Raw genomic sequence first — 21,515 nt, 5'->3', positions numbered from 1 at the left:
TAGTAACAGCATAATGAACAATGAAATGTTCTGTAGATGTTTGGCCCTTCAGACATATCTGCTGAAACAGTTGTAAAGTGTAAATGTTTCATGTGATTGTTACAGCAATTGATGGATTTCAATTGATGGATTTCAAGTTAAGATTCAGACAGGAGTCAGATGTCATTTGATTGTCATGTGGATTTTCAAATCAATTAAACCTTCAGGAGAGACTGATGTTGATTGTGTAGTTGTTCAGTTTTGTACATCTTTGCTTTGACACTAAGATTTGCTCTTTATTATCATTTCTCTTCAATTTTGTCCAGTTAGCATGAAATGGCTTGGTTTTGTAAAAATCGTTTTTAGTTTTAGTTTTAGATAATGAGAAATCTACTCTTTAAAATGTTAAGCAAGATATTTGTAGCTTGAAAGTACTAGATTTTAGCTTATGTAATGGTGGTTTTATCCTTTTAGTGCAAAGTAGATAGTGTCCAATACTGAATGCTTGAGGATATACTGTGTACATCTCATTGATATACATGCTTAGTAATTAGTTCAATATGAAACACTCATTCTCAGATGGGTAATGGTTTGATTGGCAATACCCCTCATTACTGTTACCTTTACAAAGGTCATTATTAGTGTGAGGAGTTAGATACCTTGCTTACTAAGATATAGCAGGTCAATGTTGTTTTCTAGAAATCTTGTAAAGCTGAGAAAATTATGTAAAGGACATGCAATTTTTCCCACCCTAAGGAGAAAACAGTCCTTCCATCTTATATATATTGTTTATTGGTTGGGAGACTAGAACTGATGTTCAGTAACCCATGCTTGTCCTAAGAGGAGACAAACGGGATTAGGTGGTCAGAATCGCCAACTTGGTTGATACATGTTGTCATATCTAAATTGCATAGGTCAATGCTCATGTTGTTGACCACTGGATTGTCTTGTCCAGACTGACTTATTTACAGACTGCCTCCATATGGCTGGAATATTGCTGAGTGTGGCGTTAAAGAACAAACAAACAAACAAAACAAACTGAATAGGAGGTATTTCTCTTGTAGCTTTAGTGGCATTAGAGTCTTGAACGTTCACTTTGATTGTCCTGTAGATAAATCAGATTTTTCAATCTGGTCATGCATCAGCAGCTTTAAGTTGACTTAATCACTGGATTGATAGGTGCTTGCAGCAGTGATTTGTGCCTTTGTTACAATTCAGCCCATACACTTTCATATTTGACATGACAGGTGGGCAGTCAATTGTACATAGTGTGTTGTCTCTGTAATTTATCATATTTCACTTTCAGATTCATTAATAAGTTTGTCATACAGTGACGATATTGATGTTTTGAAAATGTTTGTGACGTGTTTCATAATTAAGGTTCGTAGAATGGAATATCTTTTGCTGTTAATCCCTGTAACGTTTTCATTTATGAAATGTGAAATAAACATGTGTTGATTGCAGTGGTGTCATGTTGATCTTTCTGTGAATGTTTTATTATGTGTTGTAACAGTTAGACACAGGGAGTGAAGACAACAGGCCAATGGCCATCACTTGCTGAGGGGGTACAATCATACCACTCAGTCAGTGTATCACAGGAATTAGTATTCAACCTTGTCACTAGAAGTATAGAGTTGCCATCTGTGTGCAGACCACAGTACATGGATAACTTTGGGTACATTAAGAACTCAGATGAGCGACCTGGGTATTTATGGGTAGTACATGGATGGGGGACCTGGATATATTGCGGTAGACCACAAATGGATGTGTATCATCATCATCACCACTATCATCATCATTAACTAAGAACTTATACAGTGCAAGAATACAATCAGTATAAATGCTCTAAATCGCTCTGAGAGGATGCATGTGACATGTATCAGCAATGTCTATTTGGTCTAGGTGTATGTGTCATGAAAAGGTGGGTCTTGAGATTGGTTTCAAATGTGGCCAAGTTATTAACAAGTCTCGGATTTAATGCCAGATCATTCCAGAGTCATGGAGCTGCTTATTGGAAGAATTAATCTCCATAGATGGTGGTTCTTGTGTGTGGAACACACAGCTTGGCTTGTCCCATGGATCTAACAGGCCTCTCGGGCTTGAATTCCTGAAGGAATTCCAGGAGATACAGGGAGGCTAGGCCAGTCCTTACTTTGAAGGTTAGAGGAGCACTTTATGGGTGATTCTATCCGCCACCTTCAACCAGTTTGAATGGGTGATTCGACTCAAAAGTTCCTTTTCTGACATGTCTCATTGTGGCCAAGAGCAGAATAGGAGTAGGTCCAACTGACGTCCTCCTGTCCAGCCTTACACACAATATGTATGTATATTGCTGCGCTTACAGTTCTGTACCTCATCGGGGTCAAACTCACAAAAGAGTGGAATTCCGTGTTTATAAATAGAAAAGTGACTTGGCGCTGATCATGTGCCAGTCCTTGTCATCTTGTCCCACATACGGTGGATTGTTGCGTGCAATAGCAGTGATAACCAAGCAGCCGTGACCCAGACGTGTTCGCTCTGCGGGAATCTTTACTACATATGTCTAAAGTCCAAATATACAGAGGACATTGACTGGGATTTTCGGTCCAAGCTGCTAGGGACAAAGGCACTCAAACCCGCTGTTAACATTCGTATTTTACGCTTAAACCAGCGGGACATTTTTACAATGATATATGTTGATATTTACAATATTTCAAACCATTTCAACAGAAATCAGCGGTCTTTTTAATACCTTGTTTTGAAATTCACACACAAGTTCGCTAAGTATCCTTTTGACAGACCAAATTAGTAAAAGACAAACATTACCTCACCCTCACAGAGACATGTTACATTCAGTTTCACACTATAATTTGAGTCTGGTGTAAATTTGAATGAAGGTTGTGTGACGAACCCATTGTTGTCCTTCATGGGGACAGAAACGAGCTGAGAGTGTTAAACTTAATGTTTATGTCCTAACTAGTCATGAAGTCCAAAGGTTCGGGGGGAAATGCTGCTCAGGGCATTTTTCAGGGGTGAAAAGGACATCGTTGATGACGCCATCTATACAAGTACAAAATGCACGTAACAACAAAAGAACAACATGTTTATTCATTATTCCGACCTTTGCATATGTGCTCATGATGATCTTTTAATCCCGTGTGAGAAATGGAGACCCCATGATACCACAGTGCCTCTCTGTAATACAAAAAGCATTGCTCCATTCACATCCAAGGACGTGAGAAATCACATTGCGTCAGCTAGAAGATGAGGGTCGCAATGTTAGCAGTTCATGTTTTGTTTTCGTTTTCTTTTAAACGATGTCTACGGCTAATATATAGATCAACCTACTTGAAACTCGAAATTACAGTTTATCTGTCCCTCGTGAGTGAATGATGCGAGTGCCTCGCTGGGATTTAACACAATTCCTTTTCTCAGGCAAGGTCAACCGTAGTTCTTCGCTGTCCATTTGTCATTCTCTAAGTCTGTGTAGATTTATTTAGACACTGTAGTTTAAAGTCACACCAGTGTCTCTTGTTTTGTAACACGCACTCACGCACGAACATTTGCGTAGAATATCAAGTATTACCAAGAACAACATCTATGTTAATGTGTTTCAGCAGACAGACCAAACTCGATTATTTTGTTTTTATGTCATCGTTTCGATAGTCGATGATCAACAAGATAAGTACCGGAGAACATTTTGCTTACATGGCGATAAGGACATTCTGAGTAATCTTTGACCTTACACGCGTGATTATATCTACCTTCCATGTTTCACACGTCATGACGCTAATTTCAACGTCAAGACATTACTGACAAACCAGTAACTTCATACAGACGGGGGGTGGGGGGTAGGGTGGGAGTGGGAGGGGGTGTCTATCACTGGGCAATAAACAGACTTTGAAAATCAATTAAGGTTTTCTCCATTATCTCTGTTATGTCTTTGTTTATGAAGACGAGAAGAGACGACTTTTCCCAATTTCTGCACAGTGTCAAAAGATAAAGTGATGTCGGGATGTGTCGTGCTGGCATTATCGCATTATTTAAACTCTGAAACAAACACTAGAATTATGTTGCACAGAGATAATGGAAAACATCTATTGCTTGACAGGTCAGCATCACATTATCTAGATGGTTAGTCTACAGACAAAAGGCCGGTAAAGTTCATCAGTATCTTGTCACGTGTTGACTACCAAACTGAAACTAAAACGTTAACCGGAAACAACCCATTGAAACACTAGGTGCGAAACCAACAAACATTTTAGCTACATAATGTAATTAACAATTTTATTCCAAAAATAAGTAAGTACACTAGTACAAATAACAACACGGGTTTCGCTATGACTGGGGGTTGCATATACAGGGGCGCTACAAAGAAAACATGTTTGGCTTTGGATTTTAATTAAACAAAGACTACGTGAGTACAACACATTTGCTTTTGGTGCAACGCAGTAGGATATATTCATGTTTATTACTTTTGACCTTTCAACATCCTTGTTCGTGGGTTTGTACAAAAGGTTAAATTCTGGGACCGTGGGTACAACCAGGGAGCCTATATAGAGGGGGAGAAGAAACTCCTCGAAAAGCCGCTGAACGTATGTCTCTGGTCATTACGTAACCAGTGAAGCCAAAATGGTCGCAGCGTAGTATTTAAGATTGAGTCCGGTTTGTTTTCAACAGCTGATTAAGTTCGCTGAGTGTTGTAACAACTCAAATCCTCCATGTAGAAGATGGGTTAACTATTTTGTCAACTCAGTTTAAGTCAAATAATTGGTATTAGTGTCCGTATTAGGACAGTAGATTTGAAGTAAAGTTTCTAGTCGGTATGTTATAGTTCACTGGCTTCTAGTCTCGATTCACCGTGAAGATAGACTAAATTGTGCCGATAAAAACTTCTTTCACACATTCGTTTACTTTATCGAAGGGAAACATACATTTAGTTGAAAGTTATTTGCAAGTAATAGTGACAGTTTAATGACTTGAAAAATTGTTAGGGTGTTATTGAGGTGTGTGAAAGATTTGACACATCGCCGATCTGTTCTGATCCGCCATTTAAATGCTACACGTCATTGTTTGAGTGTTTCTAGTTATTTCTTCCAAAACATCTTTCACATACACCTTTAATTAATATGAGGGGAAATGTGTTTGCAAGTAATAGTGATAGTTTCATAATCTAAAACGAAATGTTAGGGTGTATTTGAGGTGTGTGAAAAATCTGATCTGATTCGCCATTGATGCTTGAGGGTTATAGTTCCATAACTTCTTTCTTTCTTGTTGATCTAATTATTTGACAAAACTGTGACAGTTTTACACTTTATATTTGAGGTCAGTATGACAGTGTCAGTTAACATTTTGTTAATGTCCATTCCATTCTCCACATGCAATAAGATATCTGAGTTAATTATTAATGTAAACAAAAATGTCTCAAAGTAGATTTTTTAAAAGGACAGCTGATGTTAACCCGTTTTCTCGCGATACTTTTGCGTTCTTTAACATGTTTTGGGAGGGAAGGCCGCGGTTTATCATTTATTCTTTCATTCATTCACATATGTACTTCTTTCTTTTATTCTTTTTTCTTCCGTTCATTCACATAATTCTTGCTCTTAATTCTTACCACAATTAATTAATTCATTCATTGTAAACTTCCGACTGATACAATAAACTGGCTGAAGTTCTGTTACACACAACTAAGTTGTACAAACATGTATCGCTGGAACATGACTTTCTATATTTAAAAGTTTAACTATAATAAGCGTGTATAAAATATTTACACGAAGTATAAGGAAACGTTGCCTGTAACCATAACCACGAATAATCTACTCTGTATATAGTCTCCCTGACATAACACGCTGCATGACGACCGAACTTGAACTATATCTTGTCACCTGTATCTATGTGGCCGAAGTTTTCGGACAAAATGTCAAACCATTGTGCGACAAAGTGGGAGAGCACAAAGGTTAGGTTACGTTGACCTTGTACACAATCTTTGACCGCCAGACGGCTCTGCGTGTACGAGAGTTATTTCAGGAAACACGTCAAAGCGTGTCACGCGCAGACCAGCAACTGGACTTTGAACTGTACGTTGATGCAATTTGGCAGCGGTATATATAAAGAAAATCTCGAACGCTGAGGAACATTCTCAGCTCGCTAAATGCTGGAACTCTCGCGCATTATACTTAGGTAAGTAGATTCAAACAGTTTATACCTATAATCAGCTATTAGATTGTGGAAAAGTCGACTTCGGGAGCTGTAAAATTTTAGAATCAGAACAAGGCCAGAAATGTCAGTAGTTTAGTGAAATGTGTCTTGATTTCTGTCTGTAGTTAGGTGGTCATTTGTTGCTTCAGTGATTACTGTAGACATCCATGACAATGTGTATATTCAGCCACATTTCTGTGATCTATCGTGAGATTGTCCGCTGTTTGTCTTTATCTAAACAATAACAGTGAACAATATGTATACTTTGATTGGGTGATTTGATCTGAGAAAACATAATTTTGGATTTTAATGGATTATTTTGAATGATCGATGGATTTGTTCCCAGTCGAGTTACATGGGTCATGGCTATACAGCTGCCTTATATGTCCACAGGGTAGTCTCCGACTGGCCCTTTGTCTGTGTATGGTATGATAGTTACACATTATTCATGAACTGGTAGGGGAGCAGGCAGACCAACATTCCTGGGTCAGTGGGTGGCCGTCCGCTTTGACATTGAGTAGCCAGAGCGTAGATCTTCAGTGAATACTTAAGTTACATAGACAATGTTCCTTCTTTTTGTGAACTGTTATTATTTTTTGTGTGCAGAGGTTAGGAGTTATATGACAAAATACTCTTTCCAATATTCAAAATGGGGAGACACTAAACAAAGCTAAAGTTTGTAGAACAGGAATTGCATTATGTACCCCTCAGGAGTTGGCCTTCATTTACCTTTCCTTTATAAGTTTATATCCAACATAGACATGAAAAGCTGCCTACTCTGCCCTCCTCCAAACGAACCCACACTTTGACCACTTTCACAAGTATCAAGCGTTACTGTATTGACACAAATATAATTCCTTCTACTTTGGTTGTTATGATTCACCCATGTATTTGCTGACTTGAACCGTTTTCCTGTGGAAATTCATTTCATTCAGTAAAATCAAAGTTTCAGGAATCTCTGTTATAGGTGAGTGTTTGTACCCAACAAGGCAGTCTATTACCCAACACTCTTCATCTACTCAGGAGATGTTCACAAAATGACTCCATGATGATAACAAGAATGAATGTCACGTCTAGTAACTGTAATTGTCAGTAAGATATCTGAAGAACGGTTCCCTGGACTCAATGATGGCAGAACAAAACCCATGCTAATCTTGTCTTCTCAATAATCCCTGTTCAACATTCAGTCAGTCTGTACAACAATTGGTTTATTCAATCAGGCAATGTACACTATGCCTGGAAAGTTCAGACAATGTACAGAATGACTGAATAAATCAGGCAATGTACACACTGAGTAATTATTTCAGTCTTTGAACACATTGCCTGATTGATGACATGGACTGTAACAGATAAATGACCACTGGTCAATGTTACAATAAGATAACACAGTCAACATTGTCAAAACGTGTCTAAGAATTAAATTTGTGATTGTTTCATGGATACCTTGCCGGATCATATGTTGGATGGCAGTGTTTACCATTGTAAAAAATCAGTCCAGTAAGGCAGGCTGTGTCACAGTGGCTTTGTAAAAACTCAGATGTTTACTTAAATAGAAATGACTTTAATAAGTATGTGACATGTTTTGCAATTCTTTGTAATTGTGTGGTTATCCAGATAAAAAGAGTTTAAGCATCTGATAATGATCATAACAGGAAGTGCAGACATGTGATTGTATGCTTTGCTGAATATTTGTATTCCTGACCCAGTATTTTAAATATGTGGTTAATGTTTGTTTCAAATTAAAGAATTTGTTGCAGCCCTGCATTCAACTCTATATCATCATCCTGTTTAGGTCAATGGTGCTGCCTAGTTGTCAAAGCAGTTATTCACCCACTCCCATATGAGTCACATCTATCATGATTGTGATTTTTGCCCCTTCCCAAGCTAGGCTTATGCTTGTCTTTGTAACACCATGTTCAACATGGTCAAGATATGTAGCATGGGTGATAAAACTGGGTGTATCATATTATCTGATTTTGATGCTATCTCTACATTTGGCCTAGGAGTATGTATTTAATATTCTTACTTTTACATCTTATTCCATGTGGGGTGCCTAGATATTGCTGGATATTGCCAAAATCAGCGTAAACCCATACTCACTCACTCTTATTCTGTGTTTTGTATCTAACCAGGAGATTTAAAGTTATGAACTTATAGTGGTCCTGATGACTCATGATTTTTATTTTTGTATTATTTTGTTTTTCTTCCTTACAGCAGCAATTATATGTACCGACAAAGTCTGCAGGCACAACAAGCAAGAATGGAAGAGGAACAGTTTATAAATAAGCTGGGGAACCTACCAATGGTGAACCTGGCATGGACCACAGCCTTCAGTGCCTATGAGAAAACAAAAGAAAAGCATGCCCTGTTGAGAACAGCCCTCAACTTGGCCGAGAGCAGTGTCACCACGGTGGCTCAAACTGCTAAGCCACTTGTGGACAAAGTCCAGCCTCAGAGTAAGTTTATTATTTTCCCAAGTACTGAAGGGATAGCACCAAGCAAGATAACCTGACATTTTCAAACAGATTTGACAATCATAATGTTAATCAAGTTAATGGTCTCCATTATGTTTGGTATCTAACTTCATTACCATGTTTGATCAAGGCAGCCTTTGAATTCTGAAGTTTTATTTTCAAAGACAAATGCAGTCGAATGTGTAAATCTTATTTCACCTGTCTTCAGAATCATACAGAATGATATATGCTTGCTTGAATCTTCTGAAATTCTTCTTGTTCCATATGACTTGCGGAAGTGTCAATATTACTTAGAAAGGGATTGTTGGATGTGTAGATATTTATGAAGATACACATTTCTTGTTTCCAGTTGCTGTGGTGAATCATTATGCCTGTGAGAAGCTGACCAATCTGGAGACGAAGTATCCAGTCATCACCCAGCCTGCAGATGAGGTGTGTCTTGCTCAAGATTATTGTGTAGTCATTGTTAGGGCAATGTTTGTTTCCAAAAGTCTTAGACTAATGCAGTCAAGTGAATTTTTTAACGGACCTGACCGCATGTTGTTTAATTACAGGTGTATGCCAGTAGCAAAAAAGCCTGTGAGGAATACCTTAAACCTGTCACCAGCACTGTTAGTGGCGTCTACAACGTCGGCAAACAGCAGGTCAGTCCAAGCAATACAACATGTCGTATCTGTGATCAGACAACTAGAAAACCTGTAACACTAATCACTGATTTAGCTTGAGTCCTTTATTTGACAGTCCCTGGGACTCATACTCTAATTTTCAGGGGTCTTGGACTGCAAAATGGGTGTCCCAGACACTTAATATTATTATTAGTACTTTGTTATAATATTGTTACAATTCAGTCATTGTTATTGTATTGTGTTTCATGATCATCACTGTAATTAAACTGCAGACCCAGTGATAACTTATTGTTACTTGATCAACATATTGAAAAAAGTGTTTGGACTTTTTCTGCATCCCTGTGGACACGCTAGTTTACTTTGTTGCATCCCGTGTCAAATTTTATGCTTATAGGACACAGGAATTTGCTTCCTGTAAATCCCTGGTTAATACATTGAGCTTTGCTTATGCAAATCCTTGCTGCTTTTATGTTTTAACAATAGTTTAGTTCTTAACCTGCTGAAAGCAAGAAATGGAATGTTCAATTGTCCTATGAACAATGTTGGCAAGTTTGTGAAATTGTGTTGCATGAAATATAAGAGGAGGACATTCTCGCATAATTCATTTGTGAAAACTTACTGTATCTAATCATGAGTGGGACATATTGTCATGTACGTGGTATACAATGACCTTATCATGTTTAGGAATGACTGTATTTTGTCATTTTTATCAACTACATGATTCAGAGTTGCAATCTACTTGTTCAAACATGGTAAGGTGCGGTGAAATATCACTGGTGCTTCTTGGACTGTATTTGTATTGGACAAGTGAGCGTATGTTACTTTCAAATACTGACTTGCAGGTGACTCGTGTGGGTGAGTTGGGTACTGCAACGGTCAATGGTGTGAAGAACTACAGCACCAATCAGATTGCACGTGTCCAAAGTCTTGGCCAAGGTGTGCTGGACGCCTCCCTCGGAACCAAGTATGGCCAGCTGGCTGTGTCTGGACTGGACAGTGTGCTGTCTACATCTGAACATTTGGTGGACAGATACCTGCCTCCTGAGGATGGTGAGTGAAAGCTTTGGACCTTTGCCATGATAGTGACTGTTATGCTTGATGCCATGTTACTTACATTACAAAAGATCTGTTAAGCAGAAGAAATTGTTCAAACATAAACTTTCATATTGTTTCTGATATGTATGGTTGGCCATATGATATGCGATATACTTCACATGATGGGAAGTAAACATGACACTAGTCATCTTACTGTACTTGCAGTGAATTTTTAGATAAAATATTATTTACTCATTAAAAGTACATGTTACCATAGCAACACAATGTATCACTCTGTACTGGATCTGCAGTTTATTATAATACTACATTTAGTAACTCAAGGTATGACATATTTCATTTCTGCGAATCATGGCTCAGGTGAGGTTGACAAGCCAGAGAAGAATCCCCTCTACCGCGCCACGTCTCTCACATCCAAGGTGAGACGCCGCATGTACAAGAGGGCCATGCGGGATCTGCGTGGAGTCCAGGTGAAGGGTCAGGATGCCCTATCCAAACTCAACTTTACGGTCAACCTGGTAGGTACCTAGTCTGTCTGTGGTGTGATCCACCATATTTGTCCCCAACTTGCAGCGACCTATTGTGTACCATATTAACACATCTGGTTGACATTACTGAATATAGGGTGGTAGATTCATCAACGTCTCTGCTGAGTGATGTGGAAACAATATTGTCACTTTTCTTCTGTGGTTGTAGCATGTGAAGATGGTTTTAACTTTGCCATGCTTTTAAAGAGGTATACAACTTTATTTTTTCATGTGAGAATAAAGCATGACCAGAAATAGATCATCCACATGTATACCTCATCATTTCTTTGAAAAACTATTTGGTGGCATAAAACAAGTTTGCATTATTGAAACAGATTTTGTGATGTTTATGAAATCACTGTACATTATTTTTGGTATGTTCCTGTAGAGATTCTAGGTGAGAGTATCTGTCCTAGTAGCTTACACTTGTACATGGTGACTGAATTTGGTGGTCAGGCTCAATAACATTCATGCGATTTATACCCAACCCAAGTAATGTTGCTGGTTTGTCTGGTCCAAACAAGATTATAAATGGACACCATAACTGAACTGGATTATTGCGGAGTGCTGCAACAAACCCTGATCAACTGGCCACACCCGTTACAATCATTGTATAATTTCCATGTTGTTTACCGACTGTTGTATTGTGCTTCCCAGATCGACTATGCCAAGAACAATATGGAACAGGCTCGCACCCTTGTAGGTGATAGTGTGACCGCTGTGCAGGACAAAGTCAGCAACACCTGGACCCGCATCACCACTGAGGATGAGAAGGGGGAAGAGAAGAACCCTGAGGTGAGGAAACATTTCCATGACTGGAAGTACCTTAGGGGCTGACATGTTTGCAATTTAGACAGAAAAAGAATAGTTTCACATCAGAAAAGTTTTTACCCAAAATGGAAATGTCACAGTTTTTTTTACCTAATATTGAGCCAAGGTTTATGAACTGCTTTGGCACTGAATGAAAATTTCACTTCTAATTTGGTTCATACCAGTATTCCAGCACAGTTCTTTTTTTACCTTGTTTTCACTGTTGATAATTAGCAACAGTGGCTTCACACCTACCAGATTTGCATCTGATGTGATGAGATTCTTTCAAATGTCCATTATTTCACCTCTTCCTGACTCCATAAGAGGCAGCTAGGGCGATTAGGGTGGTCAGATCTGCTGACTTGGTTGTCATTGCATCCCAACTGTGTAGATCAATGTTTATGCTGTTGATCACTGGATTGTGTGGTCCAGACTAAACTATTTACAGACCACCTCTATAATGCTTGAATATTGCAGAGTGCTGTGTAAAACTAAGCTCACTGACTGTTCCTGACTCATACATAGTAAATTGCTTATCTCTTATTCTCCTGTGGGTGAAAATTGAGAGAGACAATGAAACTGCACAGGGCACATGGCTCCGGTATGTTGGTGCGAGATGTATGTGTCCTTAATGAACTGCAGCAGAGGAAGTTCCATTACTGTCAGGGTGAGCAAAGGGGTAATCAGTTGGGATAATGATGAAATAATACCATTGTAATAAAACACATTTGCCCCCAGAATCTGGAGGAGAGAACCATTCTGCTTGCCCGTCGCCTTACCCGCCAGATACGTCACAGCACCGCCACAGTGTCCCAGTACGTCACCTCTCAACCTCAGCATCTACGGGAAACTATTGCTCAGGCTACAAAATATATTGAAGACCTCTACACAACTTTTTCCAAGGTTTGTTTTTCACCGTTCAAGATTGTTACTTTTGGCTCTATTCACTCTAGACTCATCTAAACACTGCTTGCAAATAGGCTGAAATCCTACAGTAATACCAAAGCCTAATAGGTAGGAGGCAACTAACAGGATTCCAGTGGTCAGGCCTGCTGACTTGGTTCAAAACATGTTATCGGTTCCTTATTGCATTGATTGATGTTAATGCTGTTGTTTTGTCCAGACTTAAGTATTTACAGACTACCACAATATAGCTGGAATATTGCTGAGTGTGGAGTAAACCTAAACTCACTCACTCTTTGATTGAGGTAAACTATGAATATTGTGAGTTTTTTGTGCAAATGTTATGATGTTGTTTGTTGTGACATACGATGCATGTTTATCGATGTAACACAATCAGGTTGTTTCCCTGTATGACTTTCTCTGGGTATTTATTGAAGTGCTCATGTTTGTTCCAGGCTAAATCATATGAAGACCTCCCATCTCTGTTCCTGAGTCAGGCCAAGGACAAACTGGGCTATGTACAGGAAACGCTGAGCTTCGCCACTGATCTCCTCATCTCAACCCCACTCAACTGGCTGGTAAGTACCTAAATCTGTTGTTATCTGTACCTTACCTCTGTGCATCTGCCCTGGCCTGTGTTCATCTGTACTGGCCTGTGTGTATCTGTACCGGCCTTTGTCCATCTGGACTGATCTTTGTTCATCTTTACTGGCCTCTGAGCATCTGTACTGGCCTTTGTCCATCTGTACTGATATGTGGGCATCTGTACCTGCCTCTGTCCATCTGCACTGGCCTGTGTGTGTCTGTACCAGTCACTGTCCATCTGAACTGATAAGGGAGCATTTGTACCTTACCTCTGTGCATCTGTGCATCAAGTAAACTGAAAAAAATCTACATTTGGAATTACAAATTCCTCATGACCATAGTGTCCAACCTTTACTAGTCATCTGTTTTTTAGTTTGGAAAGGTGGGTTAATTCAACACATTGCATGCTCTCAATATCTGTGAGAACTAATTTAATGGTAAGGTTCACCATAATTAGAGTAAAACAACTTAACATAGAGTTAAGGAATTTGAACATACTTTTAAACAGTAAGTAAATGTTTCATACTGTCTTTACAGTGTTTCATACTGTCTTTACAAAATATTTTGCCCTTGTCAAAGGACAATTAAATTTTATAGAGTTAACTCCTATCACACTGCTGGGCATGATGTGTCTGAACGCTAGCCTGTCCGAACATTTCCCTTTTTACATCTTTCTTGTGCTTTTTCAGCCTCTTCATTACTCATATATCTGACTGTGCTATTGCTGGGAAATTATTAAGACTTCACTTTCTTTTCCTTATATGAATTTCTCATACATGCATAAACACACTTGCATTGGTCATTAACATGTATGCATGTACTTGTCTGTGACTGCTCATACTTGTCTGAACAATGCTGAGCAATCTGCTAGTGCTCACTTACACATTACAGTAGTTCAACATGGATTCCCACTCACAAACAGCATATTGACTGATACTCCAAGCCAACCTGGCAATTATTCCGAGAATAAGGACCCAGACCCTTTTTATCCAAGTCAGGCAGGGTAACAACAAGTACCATCATTTAACATGTTTTGGTATGATGTGACGTCAGATGGAAATATTGGCTTGCACTCTCCAGACTGAAGGTTGTCAGATATGTTGTAGACTTCTAACGAACCGTTGGCGAAACTGCTGGATTTGTCAGAGGGTCGAACACCCTATGAGAACACTGTCATCATGGGATGTATATTTGGAGCATGCATCAGTGATGCTGGACACATCTGCTGCTGCATCGATATGTACATGATATAGGGTTGAACTTGTATTTTAGTCTCATGCATCAAAGGACCCTCTTCTGATATTGAATGCACATATGCTGTGAATAACTCTGACAACTAGACTTGGCTAGTTGTAGCAGGAGATGCTGCAAGTATCTTGCAGGGACTAAGTACATATGTCCCATTCTTAAGCAACTCCTTGTTTGTATACAGTACACCTACCAATCAGCTTAGTTAGTAGATTAATACATGCTCCAGAACATTGGCTGCAGTCCTAGTGAAGGTTATATTATCCAAAGTACAATGTTTGTGAGATTCGCCAGTGTGATCATCATCTGGTTTACAGCGGGCCTTCCTTTATTGGCTCACACAGACTGTTAATGTTTCAACAAACAGGACTCAGAATGCATGCACTGACTAAGACTCAGGGAGGTGAATGAGCATTTAGATTCAGATTAGGTCATGTGCTTCACTGTATTGAGGAATGTCCAGAATGAGAGAGCATGCCAGGTGTTCCTGTCTCGTGGGTTGTTGCATAATTCTGACCAACCCTTGAACTTCCAGGATGATGTTAGTCTTTACTATCACAATGTAGGATATGACTTTTTTGTTTAGGTGGTCATGTGCAATGTGTGATGTGCTTACATTGTCAATCACTGGACTGTCTGGATCAATCATTCACAGACCACTGTCCTGCAGCTCAAATAGTGCTGAGCCAGCATTAAACTTCAAACACACAAACATAATGGTAAAAGAGGCGAGGTCATCTGAGTTGAGATTAATTGTTCGGCTTGCTTTGAAGTGTATTTATGGTGTTGGTGTGTTTACAGTGGTTGATATGAGACCAGTAAATATGGATGGTTTGTTGTGAAGGTATGAATATCCTTGAAATGACTCTTTGTGTTGTTTATTTTGTTGAGAAACTGCATGAACAAAACCGTTTCTAGTCAACTGATCTGGAGCACAATTTAGACTACTGGTAGTTAATGTAAAATAACTAGTGTCCCAAGACGAGGTGTGGGCTGAATTGTATCTTTTTCCACATGCTGGCAGTATACATGTATCTGTGTCCATGCTGAATATAGTTAGTTGTGAATATAACTTATAAGGACAGGAACACTTAAAATTTAACATGAGTCTGTTTATGAAAGCTTCTGAGGATGATGGTTGTCTTTTTAACGTTTAAGTGCTGATCCCTAGAAATGTATAGAGGTGCATATTTCAGGAATAGTTTACAATCACCATCAGTCTAAAACATTATCACTCTCCACTGTTTCTGGCAAGTTTAAAAATGTCTTTCAGAGACATTTAGAAGTTTAGTGATAATGATGTTAGAAAATACACCAAAACATGGTTCTAGTTGTAGAAAAGAAGTTTCATCCATATCAGTCCTAATCAGCTGTTGTGGACATATTCTTATCTAAGATCCCAGTGATTCCAGGTTATTGGTATGGGTTTCCAGCTCCTGACACTCATCAGTCTTCATATTTGTCCGGAACAAGGAATCTGTATGGTGGTTTGTGTCCTGAGTTTTGAGGACGTAGTATGGCATGTGTTTTTTCTTGACAGGTGGCTCGTCCCAAGGCTGCAGTTACAGAAGAGATGGAAATGAATGACTTGAATACAGACAGTAGTCGGAGAGAATAGTTCCGTCATCTTGGCCTTGGAAGCATCATAGTATCCTATGAATACCGAAGTATTGTAGTGTCCTCTGACCTTCAAAGCAACATACTGTCCTAGGCTTTAGTCAGGTTCCCATGTTGTGATAATCATCGATTAATCAAAAAGCACTAAGTTGCACAAACATCTCAGTTATCAAATTTACAGCTTACATTTAAGATAAGGGTTTAAGGATTAAGATAAAAGGTATTTGTCAGTGGTTTCATGGTGACTGCTTATAAATGTCTCCTGTAGCTGTTTATGGACAGGGTGTACACCTATTGGTAACTTCTGAACAATATCAAGAGGAAGACTCAATGTTCCAAGGGTTAATTTGCAGTTGTTTAAGTTTCTTTTTGTCAGAGACATTCCTGATATATGAGAAAATATGTACCATGTACCATATAATGTATAAGGTACGTCTTTTTAAGTCTGTAAGGAAAGGATAATGTTAACTTGTGTATAACATCAACGTGTTTTGTTAAAGATATGTTTGAAACATTCTCTGTATGCTAAGACCAGCTTGGTTATTATCATATTTTGTCAAACTGTTAGCCTTGTTTAACACATGTCAGAATGCCTTGTAAACCAGTTGTCTTGGTTGTAATCCCACACAAACAGCACTTACACTATGTAGATGCTATCGTCATTTCATCCATGTGTACATAGAGAAAGATCATTTAATGACATTTTTCTAATTTTTATCATGGTCTGTAAATGATGTGACATTTACAAAGGTACCTCTTCACAAGGATGTATTTACAGACTTTACTTCATGTACATTTGGACAATTTTATCATGGGTTTTTTAGCCGTTAAGTCATACTCACTTTTTCAGAGCAAATGAATCATTGTTAATTCACCACTGACCATTGTAAAAAAAATGTAACAGGAAGTTTTACAATTAAGCATAATGAAAGGTTTGTAATTATCAGTTTCGGCCTTATGTTTCGGATGCATGGAAGTAAGGTTTTCTGTGATTTTCACATCAGTCTCCATTAATTGGAGTTCAGTTTCTGCAAAACACTGGTACCTGCACCAGCCAAATCCTCCCAGCATCTCTTTCAGTAGATTTTAATGGTCATGGAATGATCATGTAGGTCAAATTCACCTGAAAGAATGTTGTTGCAACTCAGGTTTTAGAGAGATAGGTTAATAATATGGACAACGTTATGTTTGAGGATATGTTGCTGCTAAGAATGACAATTCAAATATCATAGTCTGACATGTATGCTGTTGAAATCTCTACATCTGTTCATGGTTCATTTTGCTATTCAATGGTGATTTTGCACAAAACCAATGGTGTACTTCCTGCACTGTTAGTGCAGAGATAGATGTGTGATTGAAAGATGTGCAGCGCTTGTCAGACACACATGATGTAACTCATATACAATGAATAAAATAATCTTCTTAATGAAAGTGTTGTGTTGCTGCTCATAGAGTAGACAGTTGCTGGTTCAATCCTCAATCTCTTCAAACCATTAGACATTAAGAGATGGTACTTGTTACCCAGCATGGAGCTCAGCATTAAGAGGATAGAAATAGGACTGCTCAACATGGAGTATACTGTGTCTGTTATCCGTGCTACACAAAGGCATTGTCTGTTTGGATACTATCTAAGTACAAAAACGTACATACAACCATACAACCATTTCAGGGCATTGGGATAGCCAGATTCCCACACTGGTACAGTGTGTGAAGTCTGGTGTCCTCTGGTTTGATATGGCTGGAATATTACCAGATGGATACTTTTTATTGATGGTCCCATGTTTGCAGACTGGGAAAACTTTGCCTTGTGTATTATGGACCCAGAATCAAAACTATCTATTTAATCAGACTACAGTAAGAATTTGGTTAGAGAAGAATGAGAAGGATGCACCTGCTGAAAATAGGGGAAATCTCTCTGTCAGGATGGATCTGGTATGTCCTCTAACATTAGTGGGTACTTTGTGGTCAGTGATAACAAGAAAACAACTCCATCCATGAGAAAACAGTGTACATGTTAAATATCTTAATTCACAAATCACAGTCTAAAGATGATACTTCAAAATATGAATAAACCACATCCCTACTGTCTTCAAGCGCGTTGCAGACCCTTTCTTTCGTGTAAGCCACAGGCGCTTGTCTCACTGCAGGGATTAAAGATGTTTTTGAAAAAATATCAAACTTTTGAGATGATCCCCAACTTGAAATGCTTCACAGTACAATTTATCTGTACTGTGAAGCGATTCAAGTCAGAGCTCATCTCAAAATTTTCATATATTATTAAACGAAAAATCTTTAATCTTCGCCATGACACACGCGCATGTTGTGCAAGCCCCACAGGTCACAAAGCTGCATAGTAAGAGCATAGGAGGCTTGTTCGCCCTTTTTAGCAGCAATCATGTATGAGACCGGCTTTTATTACAGAAGCTACCACCCTGAAGCTCTTTTATCCCTAAGATAGGCGTAACTGCCATACAGATAGTAATGACACAAATACATGGAACATGTTGCCAAGACTGCCTTTACTGTAATTACTACCAATGTGGAACATTTGAGACTTAGGTCACACTGTAACGGATATTGAGCTGACGGATAAAGTTGGTTACTTAAATGCTTAAAAGAGGACAAATATATTTAGCATTGGTTCAGTCGCATCTCAATCACATCTGATATTAATGAGATCGGCATAGATTCGATTAGTTTTTCAGCCATATCGTTAAGATAGGAGGGTTTGTGTGGCCCCGACTATTGTCGTTAAGGCGCATGATTTCGAAATATCCCTCTTCCACAGAACATATTGTGTTTTGTTTGCTGTTGTTTAACGATCCATTTTCACAGCTATATGACTGCGGTATGCAAGTAGTCGGGTCTGGACCAGACAGTCTAGTGATTAACAACATGAACATGGCTCTTAACTTAAGTATGCTATTTCGGATACGATGATGTGCATTAGACTACATCGGCCAAGTCAGCGAGACTGACCACCTGATCTCATTAGATTTTACTTACTGTGTTTTATGCTACGATGGCAAATCGAATCAGTGAAACAGCGTCCCTGATCTGTTTTTGGTCATAACGTTAACCAATGATTTCCCTGTTCGTTACTAGTAAACTGGAAACTTGGGTTTCGTCACACAATTGGAGTAAATCGGGAAGTTGTGACAGTCGCTTCCTTATATCAGTATTTACGTGTTGTCGACATGAATTGGGATATTTGATGAATCAGTACTTATTTTGTTTCAAAATGACTCCAAGCAGTTTATTCTGATTTCAGAGCCTTGATCTTGACCTGCATGACCTTCAGCTAGAGGACCCGGAAGTCGTCAACAGCAATGGTTTTCCTCACATGCCATTACTGGGACCAGACAGTGTGCAGCTTGAGTGATTCCTGGTTCCGCAGCAATACACGCCACTAATACTAAGGCGCTGAAGAGACCCTGTTACTGTCGCTAGTATATCGTATAACGTCATGTTTTAGTCATATATGTGCTTACAATGATTTTATCGATCTGTACGTATGACCATGTGCGATTTGGAGCTTAGCAATTTCGATTGGACGTTGTGAAGTGTTCACGTGTCTCTATTTTGTTTTGTTTTTATGAAAGAAAGTTGTTTAAAGAAAACTAGAATCCCGCAAAACCCATGCAATGTCCTTTACGAAAGTTCCCTGTGAGGACGGACACAGTATGCGTGGGTTTCATGCAGATATTTTATGCCTTTTTGAGAAAACAATTATGCCCTCTCCGGAAATCATTTTTGGTATGTATGTGTACAATTCAGGATACCTCACAGTGCTGTTCGTGAAAATGTCCAGAGTTAACAATGCAATGGGAGCGTGCCTCGCACCCTGTATCATTTAGCTTCTGGGCCAAGCATCAGTAAGACAGAAGTCAGTTGACCAATCCTTCAAACAAGGCTTTTCTATTCCCCTCTCACTTATCCTGTTTTGCCGAATGCATTGAGGTCATCTTCTGAGGGGCATGACTTGTTTAATTGTCATTTAAAGAACTTATCCTGTAAACATTGCTACGGAAGGCTTTTCTCATTAATTTTGCAGTACACACTGTACAAACGCATTGTATGTGAATTGTTAAGGGCATTGTAAGTATTCGACATAGTAATGAAAGATGCTTGAATTTTAAAATGTCCGATACCGATGCATGGAGATGTTTGACAGAATGTGTCGTGTCTTCATCATGGTTGTTTTTATATCGTACATGAACACTGTAGGAACTGCATACTTCAAACTACGCAAGATTTCACTCCCATTTTTACGAGCGTATACGCATTTTGTAACGCATGGTATACAGAATATTGTGGAATCTGTCCGAACCCCTTTACTGTTTCCTAACTTAAGTAAATGTTGCATTACGTTAAAGCTGTAGATTCCCTAACTCATTTCTCATTTACCAACAGAGGTTAAGGTAATAGAACTGGTTAAAATTGGAAATCCTAATCATAAATATTTTGTCCTCAAATGTTTTCTTAACTCATGTGTTAACCTTTAATAAACAATATATTCCCACTACTGTTTTGTTAACTGTCTTTTGTTTCAAATATTAAAGTGTGACATCGTATTGTTGGTGAAAAAACATTGTACATGCATATACAGAATAACCATCTGCACTGAACGTTGTGATCATTGTTTTCTTGAACGTTTCCATAGGAACACAAAGAACGTAGTGATATGTAGCCTTCCAGGGCGGATCCAGTGGTCATTAGGCATGACAAAAAGAGGAATGAGGTGCGCCCAAGGAAAGGATCAGGCAGAATCTCAGCAGGCCATATACTGAAATTCGTTTCCGCTTGTCTCAAACTATAACTAAACAATGCCATTTGGAACGTGGTCAGATGTAACGTATGCTATCTTTTGGACTACACTTTCTTAGAGTAATCCAAAATTTAGCATATGTTATTTGTCTCAAACTGTTTTCAATTGATCATTTCAAGCAAAAACCCTTCATCAGTTCTTCCAGACAGAGTACCACTTTTTTTACCATGCCCGTCCTTGATATTACCACCAGTGTTTGCTTTAAACCACTCACTCAGCAATGGCTTGGCTATGCATATGAGCAGTGGTCTGTAAATGATTGAGTCTGGTGACTGGCGGCTAGCCATTCTAGAGACTGACGTAAGGAACTTGGACCGCGATTGAGATTGTGTTTGTTATTTAACGTTTTCTCAGCTATATGGCGAGGATCTTTAAATGATCGAGTCTAGACCGGACAAACTGACAACTTACGGGACTCGGTGGCTTAATTCATGCATGGCATCATATCCCAGTTGCGTACATCGATGCTCATGTTGTTGATCACTGAGCTGTATTTGGTCCATACTGGACTGTTTTCAGACCGTTGCTATATAGTTGGTAGTTCAGCGTTAAACAACAAACAAATACAGCAATGCTCGGTCTGCCATGAACCGACAGCTGTGTATCACTAAGTGACATGCGGTGGTGTCGCTCGCTTCCGATTCCTCAGGAAAATTCATTCACTATGAGGGGTTTTCCATTTCCGTCC

At 38.9% G+C, this 21,515-nt stretch overlaps 1 protein-coding gene across 4 annotated transcripts; it reads left to right on the top strand.

Annotated features, from left to right (window-relative positions):
- Positions 1–5,965: 5,965 nt before the first annotated feature.
- On the top strand, positions 5,966–20,525 carry LOC137277628 (perilipin-2-like). 4 transcript variants are annotated; one of them, XM_067809448.1, is made up of 10 exons: positions 5,966–6,138; positions 8,371–8,612; positions 8,980–9,062; positions 9,185–9,274; positions 10,099–10,306; positions 10,670–10,827; positions 11,494–11,631; positions 12,385–12,549; positions 13,005–13,127; positions 19,271–20,525. In XM_067809448.1, exons 1-10 carry the CDS (start codon positions 6,110–6,112, stop codon positions 19,379–19,381), a joined length of 1,347 nt encoding a protein of 448 aa, XP_067665549.1. In that variant the 5' UTR covers positions 5,966–6,109; the 3' UTR covers positions 19,382–20,525. The 4 variants fall into 4 exon arrangements, with proteins under 4 accessions (XP_067665549.1, XP_067665551.1, XP_067665550.1 ...); XM_067809450.1 differs by lacking the exon at positions 19,271–20,525 and adding an exon at positions 15,923–17,430 and having other exon boundaries at positions 5,969–6,138; XM_067809449.1 differs by having other exon boundaries at positions 5,979–6,138; positions 8,374–8,612; positions 19,271–20,524.
- Positions 20,526–21,515: the final 990 nt, after the last annotated feature.

The sequence above is a fragment of the Haliotis asinina genome, chromosome 3, assembly GCF_037392515.1.
Source record: "Haliotis asinina isolate JCU_RB_2024 chromosome 3, JCU_Hal_asi_v2, whole genome shotgun sequence".
Classification (NCBI taxonomy): domain Eukaryota; kingdom Metazoa; phylum Mollusca; class Gastropoda; order Lepetellida; family Haliotidae; genus Haliotis; species Haliotis asinina.
The sequence above is the reverse complement of the archived record's forward strand: the minus strand, read 5'-3'. Positions and strand labels throughout refer to the sequence as shown.

Bases quoted from the DNA above. Each gene is read 5' to 3' on its own strand.
- LOC137277628 (XM_067809448.1), top strand. From the start codon at position 6,110: ATGCTGGAACTCTCGCGCATTATACTTAG. The intron at 9,275-10,098 runs GTCAGTCCAAGC...ACTGACTTGCAG, and splicing joins ACAACGTCGGCAAACAGCAG to GTGACTCGTGTGGGTGAGTT. The intron at 11,632-12,384 runs GTGAGGAAACAT...ATTTGCCCCCAG, and splicing joins GGGAAGAGAAGAACCCTGAG to AATCTGGAGGAGAGAACCAT.